The 21,113-nt window shown below is 39.7% G+C and overlaps 2 protein-coding genes across 3 annotated transcripts; both read left to right on the forward strand.

Annotated features, from left to right (window-relative positions):
• The first annotated feature begins 480 nt into the window (after nt 1-480).
• On the forward strand, nt 481-8,759 carry LOC139114362 (serum paraoxonase/arylesterase 1-like). The gene is made up of 9 exons (XM_070676045.1): nt 481-630; nt 1,356-1,426; nt 1,809-1,864; nt 2,644-2,827; nt 4,453-4,582; nt 5,136-5,336; nt 6,113-6,194; nt 7,362-7,496; nt 8,170-8,759. The coding sequence occupies exons 1-9, from the start codon at nt 566-568 to the stop codon at nt 8,347-8,349; spliced, it is 1,104 nt and encodes a 367-aa protein (XP_070532146.1). The 5' UTR covers nt 481-565; the 3' UTR covers nt 8,350-8,759.
• Nucleotides 8,760-9,501: 742 nt separating this feature from the next.
• LOC139114363 (serum paraoxonase/arylesterase 1-like) lies at nt 9,502-20,910 on the forward strand. Of its 2 annotated transcripts, XM_070676047.1 has the most exons (10): nt 9,502-9,754; nt 10,169-10,404; nt 13,329-13,399; nt 13,706-13,761; nt 14,403-14,586; nt 16,436-16,565; nt 17,221-17,421; nt 17,997-18,078; nt 18,975-19,109; nt 20,306-20,910. In XM_070676047.1, exons 2-10 carry the CDS (start codon nt 10,340-10,342, stop codon nt 20,474-20,476), a joined length of 1,095 nt encoding a protein of 364 aa, XP_070532148.1. In that variant the 5' UTR covers nt 9,502-9,754; nt 10,169-10,339; the 3' UTR covers nt 20,477-20,910. The 2 variants fall into 2 exon arrangements, with proteins under 2 accessions (XP_070532148.1, XP_070532149.1); XM_070676048.1 differs by lacking the exon at nt 9,502-9,754 and having other exon boundaries at nt 10,155-10,404.
• Nucleotides 20,911-21,113: the final 203 nt, after the last annotated feature.

Here is a 21,113-nt window from a genome sequence, read left to right on the forward strand (position 1 = left end):
TATGCACAGATTAATCTAATTTTGTACTGAAAAAAAATCATTCATAGTTTCATCATAGACCGCAATGCATAGTGAATCGACATTTCAGTGAAATTCCAAAATCAAATTTCTTGCACAACCATTGACTTAAATTGTAACCACTCAAGTCTAATCAAGAAAATTAATATCAATAATCAAGAGTCAAATGCAAAGATTTACCTATTTTGATATTGGAAAAAAACTATTCATAATTTCATCATAGACACCATGGATGGTGGTGTGCGCGAAATTCCCCTGGCCCAACCTGTAATTACTGAAAGCTCCCTAAGTTATTAAAGTTAAGTTACTTTTTCGGGTCGACTCAGGTCGGGTCGGATTTTCCTGTGAGCCCGGCGCGATGATACATGTATTTTCCAGCGATGCGCAGTGTATACGGCGGGCCGCAATGCACATAACCAACATAAATATTACGAGGTATAAAAGTTCAAAGGTTCGCCGACGTGACTTTTGAACTTTACCTCAATGTCCTGAATGTCTATCCCTGTATACCCAGCTAGATAATTGCCGCTACATTTCTGACAGCAGAATGTTACGTCGATTGGTTCTTTATGTCGTGTTAGCCGTCGCTCTGACGCACATCAGCAGACTAGTGTGAGTACAAATAGACAACCTCAGCCCCTCGCTGGCTACGCACTATGCCTGGTCTATCCCTCGGGTGCGTTCAGCCGCAGTGTTGCCAGGATAGGCCATTGAAGGCCGAAGGCCATGAGTGTCAGAACGTCGGTAGTAGAATGGCACCGAGCTTCGGCATTTGGCCACACACTCCCAGCTTTCGATCGACTATCCATGAAGCACTGCAACTATGCAGCTGTGGTGTAGCCTGGCTCAGCGCAAGCCATGCGTTGCCGTCAGCCTTACTGTACACCAGCCAGAATGTGTAGCCAGCGAGAGTGGGGCTGTGACTGTCTTTAGTGAGTACGTGTACATCTCGTCCGGCGTCGGTGCGGTGGGTGAACAGATTTACAGCTGTAGTATTTTAGGCGTTACAACGAAGGGTGTAAACATGTTCCACAGGAGCGTGGTATGTCCGCCCTTTCTTTTCTGCACGTACACCTAAGTGCCTGCTGTGTACGCTTCCTACTCCCATGGTTTTATCTACACCACACCCCTCCACTGAAGGTCAAATGTTACATACAGGTACACTCGGAATCATTCCGGAGATGATACCTCATCGACAACGATAAGAGAAATGACGTAACAACAAACTCGACCACATTGTACAACGACCTTTAGTCCACTCATCACTGTAAAAACCAGTCTAATCAATATCATAGCATATAGGACTAAAATTAAACAACGAATACTTTTCTTCACAGACTTGTGTTAGGTTACTTCAAGACCATCCACAACCATCGACCTGGGCCGTGTAGAGTCGTTGACGGTATTGGTATGTCGAATTAACTGATTGAGTTTATCCATTTATTTATTTATTTTTGAGTCAGTCAGATATTTTATATCTTCAATATCAATAATCATGATAGACGTTACAGTTGCATCCCTCCATCAGTCCCGTCATGCAAGAAAGATTTAGGTACACACCACGACAGGCGCTTTGCTGGAACATCCAATGGCAACACTTACAGTACGCATGATCAAGTTCACTTCGCTTCACCCAACGACAGGTCGCTCGCGATGTGCGAGATAGTTGAAGAAAACTTGTTTTGGGGTGAGAAATGCTTGCCTATCTCGAGTTAATTTCAATTATCGCTCAGCTGTGAAGGGGAGAAATCATCCAAGACTCATTTAGTTTCTTTTGTTTTCATATTTAGCCGTGGGATCTGAAGATATCACTGTATCCGGCGATGGTCTGGCGTTTATTTCATCGGTAATGTCACTTTCTGCTCATCCAATAATCTATTTCCTAAATGAGAACTGAAACCTGCAAAAGACTTCACGTTGAGTATAATGCGTAATGGGATATTAGTCCATCAGAGCTCAAAAATGATTGAATATAGAAATAACGGGCGACGCGCTGACCATTAACGTTTATTTGTGGGCAAGGGCGAGAGGAAAGCTAAAAATTAACGGGCGAGGCTTGCCGAGCCCGTTAATTTGGCTTTCCTCGAGCCCGCGCCCACAAATAAACGTTAATGGTCAGAGCGGAGTCTGTTATTTCCATTATATTATCAGCGAACCCGAGAAAACCGTCAAAACTTGTGAAAATTTCCGGAGCGAACGACAACTGGGTCCCAGAAACTGAGCAATACGCGACGCACTGTCACGCGCGCTGTAAAAATTGGCAAATCCGGATATGTTTTCAGAAAAAAGTATCTCAACTTGACCTACAAGTGCTCCATTTTATTTTGTGATTGATTATGATTTACGTTTGAGCTGTAAAGTTACGATACTTTGAGTTATTAATCTTATTATTCATATTCACGGGCATGTAAACAAACCATTACTGTGTATTTGTGGTCAGTCACGTGGTTCAGCTCGACCAATCAAAATGCGACGGGCTGGTCATGGTAATATAATGTTTTGTTGTAGGCAGGTTGCGTGATATTCGCAGTCTTTATATGGTAGCTGTGTCGAAATGACTTGTATTAGCACTGAAACTTGGCAAATATAGAGACTTGCTTAACATTTTTATCGATTGTGTCATAGGGATTAAGAGGAAAGAATTACTACAGTGACCCCAGACTTGTCCCACCGTTCTTGGAGGGTAAAATCTCGTTGTTTGACTTCAACCACCCCGAGAATAACGCGGTAGAGTTACCGGTGAAGGGAAACTTTGACCGAGAGAATTTCTATCCTCATGGGATCAGTCTATATGAAGATCCAAAAACAGGTAAGTGCCTCGTCTTTAGGGAAAAATTATTTTATCACATGCACAAGCCAAGTTTGCCGTCTCTGAATAGAAAATTCCGGGACTTATTCTCTGGTTGTTCTACGTCACGCCAACCCGCGTCTATGTCATCAATTTTGGTGCGTGGGAACTTTTTTTGCGTCGCGATGGGCTCGTCGTTGTAAACAAACAACATGGTGGCCCGTATTTCTCCCGCGATCAAATTTTGTCTGACGTGAATATTTATAAAAAAATCTGTCGTAATTTTTAGATTTTGACAAAATACATCCACTTCGAAAATTTTTGATTTCTTCTGTTTTAGTTTTGTAGTCAATATGGGGGTTTGTATCTGTGTAGAACTGACTTTCGACGTAGTGAGTACTGCATCAAAGGTGAAGGGGAGTCAAGTGCTTATCCATGCCCCACGCTTAGCCTCAAAAAGTCGTGTGATGAAATCAATATTTTCAGAGACCTCGACAATAATAATCCGAACTACTAAGCGCTTGTATATTCCTAAGGAATTGCATGAATAATTTTCGGAAACAACAAACTCGAAGCTGGTTGCATTACCGTGCGTTCGGAAAGCATTGCAAACAGGGTGTGGTCGGTCTGGCGCAACGTAGCTGTGGGTCCAGAGCTGTGGTGGTTACAGACGGGATTCCTGCCTTTTTCGCGCTGGTTTTGACTTTCACGACTTTTAACCCCGCCACCACAGTGTGGGGTTAAAATTCAAAACCAGCCCGTAAAAGCCAGGAATCCCGTCTCACGGTCTGTAACCACCACAGCTATAGACCCACAGCCAGGCGCGACGTTACACTTACACAGTGTTCGCGCCGAGATTCAGTCGATTTTTGTTCTCGAAAAATAACGTTACTTTGTCTGAGTTAAATTTATGGCCCTATCTTTGAAATTGTGTATAACTTCGCTGAAAGTACGTTTTTGTATGAGGTCATTTGGCATTTGCTCCGTACACAGAAGTATTAGCGCCATGTTCCTCGCTCACGCGATCGACGATTAGAAATGATTGACAACTCGCCCACGGCGTACTGATTTACTCCTAAAGTAGTCCAGAAGTTTAAACGCAGAAATGTTGAGGAAAACTCATTTTCTTTACAAAAACACAACGGATTCTTGGTTTGTGCATGTAATAAGTATATTACCCCCTGATATTTTTCTTCGTTCAGCTCGGAAAATACTCGTGACACAACTTGATGACCGTGTCACCGCTCGTCTTTGACTCGTTCATTACATCACTCGTATTTCCTTCGCTGAACGAAGAAAAATGTTAGGGAATAATATCTAATTATTGTATAATCTAAAGCCATACATCAGAAAATTGGTCAATTTAGCATTACCATGGTTGTTGTCGGGAACGTGGTAACATTTGTGCCTGCACGTGTACGAGCACTTCTGAAACGACGACTTGTTGCGTGTTCGTCTGTACGTATTCGTTACAGCACACACAATATTTTAAATATCAAACACACATTCCTTGTAAATTGTTTGAAGGTGAAGTAGTTTTTTTAGGGTTCAGCAAAGGCGTGCCTCATCAATGTTATTTATCAGGACGTGTATTGTACAGACGCAACTACTATCGACTAAATTTTTACCACGTGACCCTCTTTCAGGAGAGAGGCGGCTCTTCGCTGTCAATCATCATCTTGCCACAGACGAAGACAGAGTAGAGATTTTCCTTTTCGATGACAAGACAAGGTCACTGAACCATCTGAAAACAGTGACTGGCAAGAATATGTACAGGTATTATTCTCCATGCTTTCTCCTTCGTCTCGTATTGTCGGTCGGCGCTCGCGCGGCGCCAACAGCAGACACCAGCCGGACGACTACGAGACACAACGTTGGTTCAAAATGTCTACTCAAGCGCTAGGAAGATATGAAAATATATCAACATGCTGAATTGGTAGTAAAATAGCCAGTCATTTATAGTCCATGGTACGCTAAAAAAAGAAAAATGCAGTTTCATCATTGATTTAAGTGGTTGAACCCTAACACTGTGGTACATTTACCCGTATGTAAATGAGATGTTCCAGTCAATTCCCGGAAAAAAAACGCGTAAGATTTGTAATCAACTAAAGAAACAGTCAAACATTCAAACTAAAGAATATGGTCTAAAATAATATCTGATCATGAAGTAAACCAAGGCGGGGAAATGAGACAGGACGTGAACTTACAATCGTGGTGGGATGCTCAGCATATAATAAATATTTACCAACTCCCTACAACAATGGATACACACTAACGCTGCAAAATATTCTCTCTTTTCTCATGTCTGTCTCACGTCATCTCGCTTCAGTCTCAACGACTTGGTAGCAATTGGACCAGAGACGTTTTATTTCAGCAACGACCAGTACTACGTCAAAAATTGGCTGAGGGAGTTAGAAGTGCTGTCCTTGGTGTCGTGGGGAACGGTTGGCCTTTACAGCAATGGTGAAGATAGAATTGTTGCTTCTGGTTTTCGTAATTCTAATGGTGTGAATGTATCACCAGACGGCAGGTAAGGGACTATCCGATCTCATTAAGGCTACGGCCAGATGCAAGGATTGACTCGTTTACTATCTCTTTCTGTGTTCGTGTTAGGTTGGTTCTCGCCTCCCCAGAGAGGTGAGGACGGCAAATGCAAAAGCTGTACGATATGAAGACCGAGCACATTCCCGCACATGTCTTCCATCAGACTGGAGACAATCGTCATAATTGACGAATAAATATTTGAAAACTTTTCATGAACCCATAACTTTTTCATACAAACCTAGCCGAGCGCAACTTTTAGAACGCAGAAAGCAGGTGTAATGGCACTTTTTGTTTTCCTATAAGTTTATTATAATTTTTGTTAATTTACTTTTAAAGGAAAGCGTTATCAAAGCCAATCGGGCGAAAGAGTTGAAATTCACGGCATGACAGACGGTCCGGCCAGTTTTGCCACGACGCCTTTAAAAGGTGTTTCGTTCAGAATACCAGCGTATAATGATGTGTCTGTTTCCGTGTAGTGCCTTGCGGAAATAAGTGTTAAAGTCTGGTACGTATTTGGTATCCCGCTAACCTAAATACGGCACAAGAGCTGGTAGAATTTATTAAATTTTCAGGGCGTAAACATCTCAGGAGGTCCAAAGGTTTACAGAAACACATGCACACTGCTGTTTTGTCTCGATCTTGCAATTTGTATGAATGAATCGTACATTTCACAATCCTAAGTCCGAAGGCATGTTGACAACAGACCTATAACAGTTTATTAAAAGGTCCCCCAATACCTGATCATTGCTGTAATATCGACAGATATCTGTATGTGGCTCAACCGACTGCAGGCAGTATTGTTGTCTTCGAAATAAAGGAAGACCATTCTCTCGAAAAGATACAGGTAAGTGACAACCACAACCTCTCGCGCCTCTTCGCCCTACAACCTTGAGTTACAGCTACAAGTTTAAAACGACACTGTTTCTCATTATTGTACCAGTGATGGTGTCAAAGGATTTCAATTTAAGCATACGTCATGACTCTGAAATTATTGATGAAGAATTTACAAGGCAGACTGCGAGCATATATCGAACATTCACGGACATAAATCTATATTGATTATGTTGACTTTCCCGTATACCTCTTCATTGCTTCGAATTTAATTTCTTTGCCACTGCACTTGTGCCGATTAGTTTGTCTATTCATGTTTTGTTCGTATGTTTCGCGGGTTTGGCAATCTTTGTACGATCTCCAAGTGGAGCATATATTTTAAGGTAGTTTGCGCCTCAAAAATATAAATAAATTTTACTCAAACTTTTCCCAAGTAAACTTTCAATCATTGTCTTTCAAAATCAAGAAGAAAAACTTGGGGTCAGCATGCAAATATTGGTGCTAGAGACACAAATTACCAAATATTTACCGATAAAAACTGTATTTACTCCATAAACTTCAAATGAACCCCCACAAGTGCATGGAAGGCCAAAAGAATATTGTAACAAACAAAGAATATTGTAAAAGTTTGACAGTCCGATTGTCTGTCCCCGAGGCGCATTCTACCTTAAGTGAACAAGCAAAGTCTGTAATACGGAAATACTGGGTAGGGTTAATGGGCTAGTAGCTGTAACTTTTGATGATTATTTCAGAGTTTTCGTTTTGTACGTCAACTTGCAAGGTGCTACTCCCCGAAGTGTGTTGCTTTTGTCAACACAGCATCTATACGAGTGTCATTGTTTACAATTGAATTCTAGCGCGGACACCAGACTTCACATGTCAACAATAAAAGTGCAGTCTGTAATTTATGCACTGGTTTAGCCGAACGCTGTGTACGATCCCAACAGCCCTTGGGGAGTAGAACATGAAACTGTAGTTGATATACACAACTAAAATGGTGGACAAATTGTCAACAGCTACAGCTACTGGCCCTTTAATAAAATATTAATATTAATTTTCGTTTTCAAGGCTAAAAAGACAGATTCGAAGTAGGAGTTGAATACAAGTATTGTCCGACTAATTTGATAGCGTCTACCAATGCTGCTTGTTGTCTATGTCTATGATCTTTGCTTTCATACAGACAATTCTAGTACACACTGGAGTTGACAACATAGAGGTTGACAAAAAAACAGGCGATCTCTGGCTTGGATGTCATCCTAGTTTCCACCTCTGGGTTGACCACACCAAGAACGTCACGAACCCGGCGGGCTCGCAGGTGAGTAAAATGATCATTTCCAGAAAGTTTTCTCAATCACAAAGATAACTTGCTGCCTGCTGACTCCATGTTGGGATGACTCGCTTGTTTTCACATTCTTGCGTCGAGGGTCGCTGGAAGTGATATAATTGCTTGCTTTTCAGGAATTTTGTTGCGATTGAAGTGGAAAAAATTAATGACTCATAGTTCAATAACTTATATAAAAAGTCACGGAATCTTTATAAAATTGACAGAAGCACTGCGTCCTAAGATAACTTAGTTTGAATTCTTACAAGATTTCGAAACTTTATGGCGAGATCTCGGTTATGGCTGGTCATGTTTCGGAGAGAGGAAAAAGCGATATCCATGAAAGTTAGCTTTCTCTTAAAGGAACCCCCTATGCATCGAAGGGATCTGCCTTCCCTGTACAAATAATTTTGTAAATAAATTTCGCTGAATATGCTGACCTTTGGCCTATTACCCTAAAATACCTCGAATTTCGCCGTTTCCACTTTTCCATGTCCTGGTTAAACTTCAAATGTTGCGTCACCCGTTCACATGATTTGCCATATTGAATAAGCTCGTTCAAATTGAACGCGGAGGTGTAATGTCAATTTGTTATTTTTCAATAATACCAGATGAGATCATCAAATTATCGCAACTCGACGCCAAACATTTCGCATTTTACTTGCAGGTTTTGAGAGTCCATTTTGAATCCAAGAGCGCCCCCTACGAAAAGGTCGACATCAGACAAGTCTTCATGGATGACGGCAACATGGTCAGTGGAGCCAGCTCGGCCAGTTACTATGACAACAAGCTATTGGTCGGAACAGTGATTCATAAAATGGCATATTGCGAAATAAAAGCCTTCTAAATGTTCTTCTGTAAAGTGCTTTTAGGAGATTGTAAATTCGAATTGTCGCAATTTATACACGAGTTTTTATGCACGGCGCACTCGCCAGGCACAAAGGTCCATTACCTAACAAGCAAAACGAAAATTGCAATTTTTGAATGCCGTATTGTCACACTACTTTTTTTCAAAAGTCGTTTTATGACATTCATCATTTTCAACAGCCGGTGGTGATACATGTAAGTTAACATGGATGTTTTCTTTTGTTGGGGTGTTATAGCACCTGCAATGACAAACGGTACGAAATCAACTATTTTGCTCAGTTGAGGACAGCTTCATGGATAATTTGCAGCCATTTGGCGAGCCGATAGAAATCCTTTTCTCAGAAACAATACTAAGATTGATGACGAAATAAAACATTCTGATTTCCTCAACGCATCGACAAATACCGTTGGCTATTTATGAAATAAAAATGTTGACGGGAGAATCAATGGATGTGACTTGCATCTGAATTCACATTCTCTGGGATTGTAAACATCCAGTTGAGAATTTCACAATTCAGTTGAAGAGCGGCAACGTTCAATTTCAGCGAGGGCGTAGAATGTGATGTGGGCATCGACCAGTGTATTTAACACATTTTAATGGCGTATGTGATGTACGTGACTGTACTATGGATACATGGACAGGGATCAGGCTGCGCACACGTCAAACATTGAAACACCAGAGAACAAATGTTAGCTTTTCTACTGACTGATACACATACCCATTGATGTGTCTGCAGAATGACGTGAAACAGGGATTCCAAAGCCAATACCCCAGACTGAAAGACTCAGTTGCACGTATAGTCTGCCCAAACTCCAACGATGGTTGGGCTTTAGTCTTCCAGTGTACTCTAGCTTAAGCTCTGGATCGACTTTGTTGTTGAACGCAAGGTCGCAGAAAAAAATTATCGTAACCAGTAGAAATAACGACACGGTCACAACTGAAGCAATTTCTTTCAGCCGTCAATAGAGGAAAACAGTGTCAACATTGCCTTAGAAGGACATTCCATCATTGCACATCGTCCATTAGATATCAGTTTTGCTTATAGTCATGATGATCATATGATTGTAAGCCACTAACAACGTTTGAAATTTGATATAACTGACCCCTTGCTTCGAGCTATTCGCGACGTTTATTTCGCTGAAGTGCGGGCGTAGTGTGCAGATATTAATTCGCCATGTTGATTTCGTCGTTGTTTGTTCGATGTTTGCAAAAAAGGCCCGTGTTGAGACCAGCTTGAGTGGACCGTTCAGGAATAATTTTTGCCCCGTGATGTGTCTTATTTAATATGCATGTGACCTGAATGGTATTTCAGATATACATGATACAGTTGATTTTGTAGGAACAGGGCGTTTTTAACATTTCAATATATCTAAGAATCACAGAGGTAAGTTATTTAGAATTTTAGATCGTATATTTATTCCACAAATGAACCCTTCATTTCGAATGATATCTCTTCGAAACGAAAATGATAAGTCGCTCATGGCTCATGCCCTACCATGCACCCTCTGCCATTTATAAGTAATCTATTCTTGTGGAATGAAAAATTCAGGGATTCTGTCTCCTGCAAATTTTAATTCTCGTAAATACAGAATATCACAGCGATCTATTAGAGCCTCACCGCTGCACACGACAAAGAGAGAAAACTGTATCAATGAAACAAACAAAAAAGCAAAAAATAATATATTCTCCTTGATGAAATATCATCCATGTGATTTTGTGATTCGATAATTACTATAGGATAGCAAAGTTGAAAGTTCAATGATGGCCAACATCATCCATTTATTAATAAACTATCCAGGCTATTGTGCAGAGCTGTAGGCAGAGTGTGCAGCTGTTGGTTTACACGGACTAGGAGATATATTTGCTGATAAGCGACCACTGTGTGACGACGCCGAGACTGGTGACACACCGGAGTTCACGAACTCAGCTGTTCGAGGGGCACAAGAGACGAAATTCACACAAGTTCGACATGATTCGCCATATTGTATTCTTCGTCGCTGTAACAGTGGTAGCAACCCACATCTTCAGACTGGCGTAAGTAGACGGACCCGACATGGAATGGTTCGAGTTTTGTTCATTCCTGGTCTATGCCGCAATTTTGTTTTGCTAGATCGTACTTGTCCCAGATGTACGCACATACATTAGATCCATAACTGCATTAACAGCCACAGGGGAAAGGTTTTAGGTCATCGAAATTTGCCATTGAATCCATACTAACATCAAAAGCCACTATGGAAAAGTTTAAATGATATGGCAGTGTTAGGATTAGAGCAAAATTTAGGTTATCGGGCATAGCAATATTACGTATTATTTAACATTTGGACATTTCTGAGAATGGTCGTTCAAATTATCTCGACGCGCATTCTCTCACAACACTACTATGTAAACTTCACTAAATTTCATGTTTAATTTCAAAATATGTCAAGAACAAAAAATTTAGTATCAGCGAAAGAGTGAAAGCTCTAATTCTACTATTTTTACCATTCAAAAATCGATCAACATATGAATTCTTCTTTTTAAAAAGCAATTCAACAAGTATAATTCGTTCCCTGTTCAAGGAACAAAAAGATATCTTTTCTTTGAAGAGCAAAACGTTTCTGAAAATGTACAAAGCTTCTGTGAGCTCGATCGAATCTGATAGAAAATAACTGAAATTTTGCCTTTGGCGGATAGCTCTGCTTGTCGGCAGAACTGAATTGTTGCCAAGGCCACCTGGAATTTCGCGAGCTAAACGTGTATTGGTTCGATTTAATGCACATAAGTAGGATTGGTGTTGACGTGTGGTTGACCGTATTTGTGCCGTGTGCATATACACAGGTTATGGTCAACATGGCAGCAACGTAGCGCCGTCATTGAATGCCACATTTTGTTGAGGTTGGGCTGTCTCCGGATGGCGTTGGAAGCCGATTTTTTTTGGATACAGTAGGCTGGGAATTCGAATCAGACAGCAATGTTTATGAATTAAAAATAAAAAAAATGTATCATGAGGACACGCTGTGCGCCCTTGTCCGAAAATTCGATACAGTCCGTGTAAAATATGACCGTTTTGACTTTATGTACAGAGTCACAATTTGGCGTGAAACGGGAGACTAGAAAACACTGTAGCATTGGATTCTCCACCATGCAACACGGTCCATAATGATATGAAGTATGCAGGAGACATAGGCCTATATATATATATACATACATATATATATATATATATATATATATATATATATATATTATATATATATAATATATATATATATATATATATATATATATATATATATATATATATATATATATATATATATATATATATATATATATATATATATATATATATATATATATATATATAATGTTTTGGTATCGTGGTGTGATCAAAAGAATCTTTAATGTAAATGCCGTAACAGTGTGAATAACTTCAAAACTGGAAAGAAATGGCTTATACGTATTGACAACATTACAAAGGCAATGCCGTAAAACTGTAACGTATTTTCATAGGAGATATCGTAGCAATCAATAGGTTAAATTGCAGGAGACAAAAAGTACTATATTGCATTTTGCATTTTATTGCGTACTTTGTGATGTATAGACTGCGTGATAGGAATGCCGTTGATGTTTTTCGGCCGCCACCGTCATTCTGTGGATGTGCAGCTTTATCATGGAAGACCTTTGCAATTCTAGGTAAGGGTCACGATGGGGTAGTCACACGCCCTCTTTAATTTCTGAGCAACGTCACGGTGTGTTTGTTCTGATTACCCCCGAGGAATGATAACTCATCAGGCGTTATTATCCGCAGTGAAATCTGATAAAGTAATTTGTAATGTTATCAGGCAGAATAGATCCTGTCCCGGTATAGGTTGTATATCATTACTTAAACAGTTGGAAACAATTGTCACGACATTCACATGGATTTTCGTAGTGTAGGTAAGGATATGTTTCACGCAGATATCTTAGAAATGATGACGGACTTGTAATAAAATATGTAAATGTCAAGGGTAAAAATAGGATTCCGCTTCCCGCTCGCCAAGACGCAAATTGTGGGAAAATATTGGCGCTTGATGGAGAGATTCTTATACAAATTAGCAAAATTTGCAAATGCGAATAGATTTATCCATGAATAAACTTAATAACGATATAATAACATTTTTGATATCGTCCTTCATGATGGCCTGAAGAAAAATACCTTATAAAAGAAAAAAAAGATAGTGGTTCAATAGTTTTAATTCTTTCTTCGTTCTTAAGTTGAGTGATGAGTGACGAGTATGAAAGAGGGGTAGAGCGAGAAATGGGGTGGAGGAAGAAAAATGAATAGCTTACATTTTATCCGTACCACAAGAATTATCGCAGGAAGGACGGTCAGCGTAGCAAGTTCATTCTTCGAAACTCAAAATCCTTGATGTCCACAGTATCCGGAACACCAAACGTGATCAAACAATGGCTTAAGATGTCAATAGTTGAAACTATTCATTGAATTTACATATTATTTTGTGCATCAACGCAGTCCTACATGTGTCCTTCTTTAGCGATCATCCGACGTCCAAGAATTCGTACCTTACCGGGGGTTCCGTCTTTCCTGTGCAAATAAATTCGATTCGTTTCCATGTACAATTTTACTTATTGGCAATGTTTGTTCTGTAACAACGTTCCATTCCTGTCTTGAGCCAGGACACCGTGTCCGATGTCCCTCCCTGAGTTGCTTGGTGTAGTACAGATATGGTCCTACAGCATGGCTTTAATTTTGTCTCCATGATTTGTTTTTGACCTTCAAACCTAAAGTTCCCAGCAATGAATACACATTATTTCATAACATTTACTAAATCTGTCAATCTTGAGCTGCCATCATCTCACAGTGATTATGACATCAAAAAGAAAACATTATTGAGCCAATACTAGCGTGCTATGGGACATTGGTTCAGTTTATATAGCAACTACAGACTGTCATTGTACATCTTTGGATCTTGCAGATACTACCTTGGATATTTCAAGACTATCATCAACCATCAACCTGGGTCGTGCAGACTTGTTCCCGGTATAGGTCAGTAAGACGTTTGCAAAGTCATTCAATTTCCGTTTTTCTCCGAACATTATAACTTACCCAGGTGCATGAAATCGTTGCTCGTGCTTGTCGTGCTTCAGCTTTACAAGCTGTTCGTTACATCCCTCATGAAATGGAAATCCCTCTAGCGAAAATTATAAATTGTATGAAAATCGACGACTCAGATTTCCGTGTGATGTGTACATAACCAACTATGTGTCATTATAATGTACAGAGAACAACATGTGCGATAGGAATAATTCGAAAGTCGATTTCTTTTTGCACAGTTTGCTTCTTGTATTTCAGAAAACGGAGCAGAAGATATCACCGTGTCAAGCGATGGATTGGCCTTTATTTCATCGGTAAAACATGTAGTGTACTCAATTATCCTGACCTCTAAAATACATGCATTACATATGGTCAAAACATTAGCAATAATTACATGCACCGGACAAGTGGCGAGCATTGGCGAATCATAAACGAAAGAACGCCCGTGTAAATTTGTGTTGAGAACGCCGCGCCACTTTATTGACTGTAAACTTTGTATGGCAACACGTTAATTTTAGTCGTGTGAAAAGATGATTCACGTGTCGTATAATTCACCATTCGCGAATGAACTTGAACTTATTATCACGGTATCTCTTCTGAGAAGGAAAAGCCAGCTTTTCTATGAAGTCACTGTATGCTACAAAAGCAATAACCAATTGAGTGAACGCCATCATGGCAATTGCATTACAATGTCAATATTCTTTTCTTCTTTGCCATAGCTATAACTTTTACTTATTAAAGGTATACAGTCACCTGTAATCTCAATATGTCCATATATGGTAAAAGAAGCATTCCTTGGTATTCAAAATGCCCATGTGAGGGCGCTGTTTTTAAAAAGCGACCACCCGCTTAAAATCTGTGATTGGTTAGATTTTCTCTTTCCATGGTAACTGTGGCAAAATTGGAACAGGTGACAGTATACCTTTAAAATGATGATGTGTTCATACAATTGCAGGGAATAGCTGGCAAAGGTTACATTACTGACCCGAGAGCTTGTCCTCCGAATATCAAGGGAAGAATCTTCTTATTTGACATCAGAAATCCCGAAGACAACGTGAAAGAGTTGACCTTACAGGGTGACTTCGACAGGGAAAATTTCTTTCCGCATGGCATAAGCCTTTATGAAGCCCCAGACACAGGTGAAGTTATTTCAGACAATGTCCCTTGGCTTTGAAATGTTATCTTCATACCAAAGTATTATCTCTTTAAAGGCTAGGAAGTATTTTTTCGACACATACGTGAGAGGAGGGTACAATCATACACAACATACGTAAACTATATAAGATTGCATCGCGTATTTAACAACATAAGAAATAGTTTGCCCGTTTTTACGGCCGGGCGGGGGGGGGGGGGCGGCAAAATCTTGTCGCCGGTGTTCAAAAAAATATAGACCCCCCTGCATTTTCGTGAAAAAAAGATGAGCCCCCCTTTGTCAGATGAAAAAATTTGATAAACCCCCCCCCCCCCCACTGAAAAATAACCAAAACCCATATGTCATATTTACCCGCATGGTTTGGATTTGAACTCTGGTACTCGGCACACTTTATTCGTGTAGCAGAGATGCCAGTGCACAAACTTCTCAACCACATCCATTGAAACGTCTGTTAATTAGGACGACTGTAAGGCAATTTTAACTTCATTTCCATAGACAACTTATGTCCATGGACATTGTATAAAGTAAACTTTATTGGAGTGGTTCGCCAAAGGCAACCCTCCGGTTAAGAGGGTCATGGGCCATTACGTAAAGTCAACTTTATTCTAGTGGGCCACCAAAGGTGGCCCGCCGGTAAAGAGGGTCGATCATGGCTATTGCATAAAGTAAACTTTACTGAACAGGCCTGCTGAAGGCGTGCGGCCATAAGATTGCCGTGGGTTATTACATAAAGTCAATTTATTATAGTGGGCCGCCGGAGGCGGTCCGCCGGTAAAGAGGGTTGATCATGGCCATCGCATGAAGTAAACCTAATTGGAGTGGGCCGCCAAAGGCGTCTACCCATTAAGAGGGTCAAGGGTAATACATAAAGTATATTTATTGCAGTGGGCCGCCGAAGGCCATGGCATAAAGTGAACTTTATTATTGGTATTATGTTTTTGAAAATGTGGTGACCCCCCTTTCCTACCAGTGAAAAAGTGATGACCCCCCCCCCCTTTGCGGATTCCAAAATTACGATGACCCCCCCCCGGATTTTGCCGCCCCCCCCGGCCGTAAAAACTGAACGGTCCCTAAGAAATAGTTTGCCCGTTAGTCCGGCCTGCATTAAACAGTGTGTTTTGCCAGACGATCTAGTTACTAGCAAAATTCAGCCTTTCTAATTATTTCGACATCACATGGTCTGGCAGTAGTTTTCTTAATCTGATGTATTCTCTCCTTGAAAGAGAACATTTGTGCAAAACTATTAGTCTTGGGGATATTACTCGTGGAAACGTTTGACATGAATACGTACAGTGCTAGTCGCTCCATCCTGGCAAAATTCTCATTGTAAAAGTATGAAAAATGAGCATGTCTCAATATTCTAAAAGCGTAAACAATAATCTTAATCGCACAAATTGGCTCTTTTACCCTGTGTCATTTTTTCGTATACAAAGTTCATAGGTTTACAATTCTTTCTGTACAACCAAAGTAAGTTTTCATGTCTAGCCATAAGATAGACTGAAAGATCCGTCGCTCGAGGACTCTCCCAACGAGGGGAGCGTAGAGAGCGCCCTCGAGCGACGGATCTTCCAGTCTAGCCATGAGACCCTAGCAAAGATTCGATTATTAAAAATCATTAGTGAAATTAGATGATATTTTGCTATGAAGGGAAGCACTCATCATTTTTGGTAACATTTCTCAACGGTGATGCAACTCGCTTTTTGTTTTTATCATTATAATTATAATGATCTTACATTCGTCCGTAAGATCGTAAGTTTTTTGGAACGCCACTTTCAAGACTCAACCATTGCTCTCAATATCTATCATATTTCATTTGTCGGTTCCTTATTTTCCAGGAGAAAAGCGGCTTTTTGTCGTCAGCCATCACCCAACCACGCACGAAGATAAAATAGAAATATTCCGCTTTGATAAAAGGACGTATTCTCTGATTCACCTCAAAACAGTGACTGGAAAGACACTTTACAGGTATAGACCGCTTGATGGAATGGACCATTGTTCTTAGGAGGGGTGGTCAGAATAATCAGCATGCACCATTCTTGTCCTCTCAAATATTAGGAAAACAATCCCAGGGGTTGCCGAACATGCTTGTTTTTGAGTCTTCAATGTGTGGACGTTGTGCAGAAACAGCAAGCCTGCAAAATTTAAAAAATGTTTGCTCTTTACATTTTAAGGTCAAACTTTTGCAATAATTTTTCGGTCTACCACTTGTAGGGGATCATTTTGATGCAACTAGCGTAGCTTAAGTTTTCGACGGCTTACTTTTGTGAACATCGAAAATGTAATTTTTCCCCTAAAAAGTTCAAACACCTGTATGTATGTATTGGTAAATATTGGGTGATTCTCAAGTACACATTTTGCTCCCAGATTGAATGGAAAGATTAAAATACTCATACGGAAATTTTGAGTAAAAGTTTAAGTTTCTCAATTTCGACCCCCGTAATACCGTAATCACCCTTCTCAAGACTATGTTCTCCATTCTGAGAATATTTACATGTTTAGTCGACCCTCCCTCACTGCTGATTTTTCCTCTTACATGTGCCTTTTAACGTGTCTGTGTACATCGACATTCTTTTATGGAGTCTCTCACGTTGTACAACTTGCATTTGTCTTCCTACTAAAGCGTGAACGACTTGGTGGTGCTCGGACCGGAGACGTTTTACTTCAGTAACGATCACTACTTTGTGAAGCCCTCCCTAAGACAAATTGAGGGTCTTGCCCTTCTTGGCTGGGGTAGCATCGGTTTCTATAACAACGGAGAGGAAAAAATAGTGGCGTCTGGCTTTCACTTTGCGAATGGAATCAACGTCTCACCGGACCACAAGTAAGTACAGAAAGTTGTAATGTATCCCCAATATGGCTGATGAAACGACATTTCACTCTTTTTTGAAAAAGAAAAGTTAGAGCAAGCTTTCGTAGTCGGGAGTTCGGAAAGATCGACGGCAAACTGAGGCTTCTTACAATTCTTTTGTGTCATGTGATCAATGCTAAATTTGAAAATGAAACTTTAGAGGAAAATTCAACGATATGTAACGATACAGTTTAATTTTTCCTCCAAAATGTATTCTCCATCCGAATTTTATTTACCAAAAACACAACATAGGTCTTTTGTACAGTGTCATATATATATATATATATATTATATATATATATATATATATATATATATATATATATATATATATATATATATATATATATATATATATACAAACAAAGGCTAATGTCAAGGAACCTTGAATTTCATCAATCGAACACAACTAGTAGCCAACCTTGCTGACTATACGAAATAGATTTGTTTTGGGAATGTAAACTGGTTTATCATCTTAAAAATTGTAGTTTAGACAACTTTATCGTTTGTTAATTTTCTCCTAATAGTCTTTCTTTTAACGTAACTAGATATATTTACTTAGCCGAGGCTATGTCTGGAGATGTATCCGTTTTTGAAATTCAGAAAGATTATTCATTGGTGGAGAAGAAGGTAAGATGCAGACGATAAACCATTATCATGTAGTTTGGGAATTATTGCATGAAGTATGTTCAGAAAAGTATCCGGTTTCCGGAATTAGGCTAGTTCGCCAGCGGTCATCTTTCAACTATTGTTGTTGTTGGGGTTGTTTTCTTGCTATTTTTTTCATCTCTCAAATTCTATTTTTGATTTATTCAATGGAAATAGTAGCGTTCTAGACATATCACAAAGTCTTCTTAGCACGATTAAACGGGCTGGGATGTAATACGTCAATAAAAAAAACAAACAAACATACAATTAACCGCCCCCCAAAACACACACACAAAATCCAAAATATTTATCCTGTTTACTGTGCAATAATACTATTGCTATACTTCTGATTTTTTTAATGTCATTTTGAAAACTTGAGCGACAAAAGGGTTTTCTTTGTTTCTTTAATCTGCGATTCAGAATCCTATTCCCTTCCTTAAGGTGACAGAGGGTACCGTGGCAACTTAAAGTAATTTCAAGCATTTGTACTTTTGATAGTTCTCATCGATTAATATGCACCATCATTCATTATCTCTTCTCGATCATGAACTTTCCTATTTAATTTTAGGGGTGTTTAAGATCAATAATACTTTTTGTAGTATCAGTTTTCGAATGCAAAACGTAACCCTCACGTTTGATGGTTGTTCTGAGTGATGAAAATTTAATAAACCATTGAAAACTAGTAATAGCGCTGTAAGTGGTCAAATATATTTATTGCTCTGTATCAAAGTTGCGCGTGCGATTTGTGAACGTCAAGCCTGCGCATAGAGAGAGGAGACCTTTCCTTCTCTACAGTCAACGATGAGCATCAATGATTTTTCTTTTTCCAATTTGACTCCGCCTCCAGCCAGTAAATACCCATCGTCTCGCCCTTTCAGAAAATTCACCTCAACATTGGAGTAGACAACATCGAGATCGACAAACCAACAGGTGAATTGTGGATTGGGTGCCACCCAAGAGTCAAGGAATGGTTTGACTTTTCGCAAAACATCGACAGCAAGGCCGGTGCACAGGTGAGTCAGTGGAGTTGGATGCTTCCATTTAGGCGGGGGGCCTAAAAAGCTGTTCGCGTACGCTGTTCCATTCTCCGATGGAGAAGAAAGGGGAAATTTTATTCGTTTGCTCAGCTGGCAGCTCGACTAAAGCAAAGCGAGCGGACAGGGAGGAGTATAAGTTTTTGTTTAAGGATGGATGCCAGGGAGTGAGGATTAATCATGTGGCAGGGAGGGGGCGAGGGTTTGGGGTTAAAGCATGGGGATACGTCAGCGGCGAGTTGCTCCGATAGCAAGAGGGCAGAGGGGAGAACCAGAGTACGGAAAGGGAGGTTAAGTCTGGGTGCAGTTTTCTCATTTTCCCCTTCAAATTTTACTCCAAAATTCTTGTTCTGTTTACGTATACAACATATACACACCTTTCATCACACTTTATAGAAAATACAATTAAACTTAAAACAGTCGATTATATTGACCCTCTCTATACTGGCAATGTGTACATCTAAGAACTTTCACAATTCCAAGTAAAATTTATGCAACTCCCCAAATTTTCGATAGAACGAGTCTGACGAAATGAATTCCTCATGATTAAAATGTCCCTTTCAAGCTTCTTCCGTCATATTTCTGCAGAAAAAAAATCTTTATAGTCTAAGGGACGAACGTACCGTTCGATCTTGGGCGGGTGATCAGAACGGCGACACATTTTTCCGTGTTCCAAAAGTTGAAAATGTCTTTCTCATTTCGCATGGCATGAAAACATTTTTCGGCCTACCTCAATTTAAACGTTTTTTTTACAATAGCAATATAACGGCAATTTGTTTTGTCATTTTTTGGCTCCACAGGTGTTTTTCAATGTTGACCACTCCCGCCAAGATGTAATGGTCGGCTCTTTTCTGTTTCAGGGTTTTGTTTCTGTTTCAGTGTTTTCTATGTTTTATTTTTATTCCTCTCGTAGTCCTTAAAACTGTGTCCGTAGAACGGCAGGAGAGTAAGTTTATTCCCAAGCTGGTATCAGTTGAGTACCAAGTCAAGTGAAAGATTCGGTGGTATATGGATGTTCCATCATAGATGTACTGAGGTGGTTAGGGTCGGAGATTGTAGAGCACCATACATACTGAATATTCCAGCCTCTAAATGGAGTTTTTTAATGATATTATCAAGACCAATCTTCGGTGTGGGCAAATGATGTTATCCCGTCTTTGCATTGTCCATTCCAGGTGTTGAGAATTCAGTTTGGATCTGACCTTGACAAGGTGAACGTCACCGACGTGTTTGTGGATGACGGTGGAATGCTCAAGGGCGGCAGTTCGGCCAGTTTCTACAGGAACAGACTTCTCATCGGGACCGTGGCTCACAAAATGGCCTATTGTGAAATTGGACCATACTAGCATACCTGTAGTTCAGAAAGACTAATAGTGCAGAGCTATTTTTTCTATGCGGATAGCAATTTGCGTTGATTTTCCGGCGTGTTACCAAAACAACCAAACAAACAAACAAAAAAAAACAAAAAAAAACCTTCACTAAACTGAAATATCTTGTAACATGCCCAATTTCACTGAAATTTCACCTGGACTTGTGTATTTACTGAGGTGTACAGTTTGATTGTGAACGAACACACGTATTTTGTTCGCGCTATTGTTGTTTCATTATCATTTTTCAGCATCTTACGGAAGTGTATTCGTGACATATTTTGTAAGGAAAAAATTCAAAAATCTCGTAATTACGAGTTTTTGATTCTCGTAATTACGAGATTTAATTCTCGTAATTATGAGAATTAAGAAGTTTTTTAATTCTCGTAATTACGAGTTTTTGATTCACGTAACTATGAGCCTTGATTCTCTTAGTTATTTCACTTGATCTATAATAACTCAGCCTTTCTATACTTTGAGCCCTTTAATGTTATAACTTTCTCTTACATATTGTTGGTTATTGTTTACCTAGAATATGGTGCTTTCAATATGGTGTAGTCTTGATTTTAAATATCTTGGGGTGAGAAACATTTTTACTGTCTTAGTCTTTCGAATA

Source organism: Ptychodera flava, chromosome 16 (assembly GCF_041260155.1).
Source record: "Ptychodera flava strain L36383 chromosome 16, AS_Pfla_20210202, whole genome shotgun sequence".
Taxonomy (NCBI): Eukaryota; Metazoa; Hemichordata; class Enteropneusta; family Ptychoderidae; genus Ptychodera; species Ptychodera flava.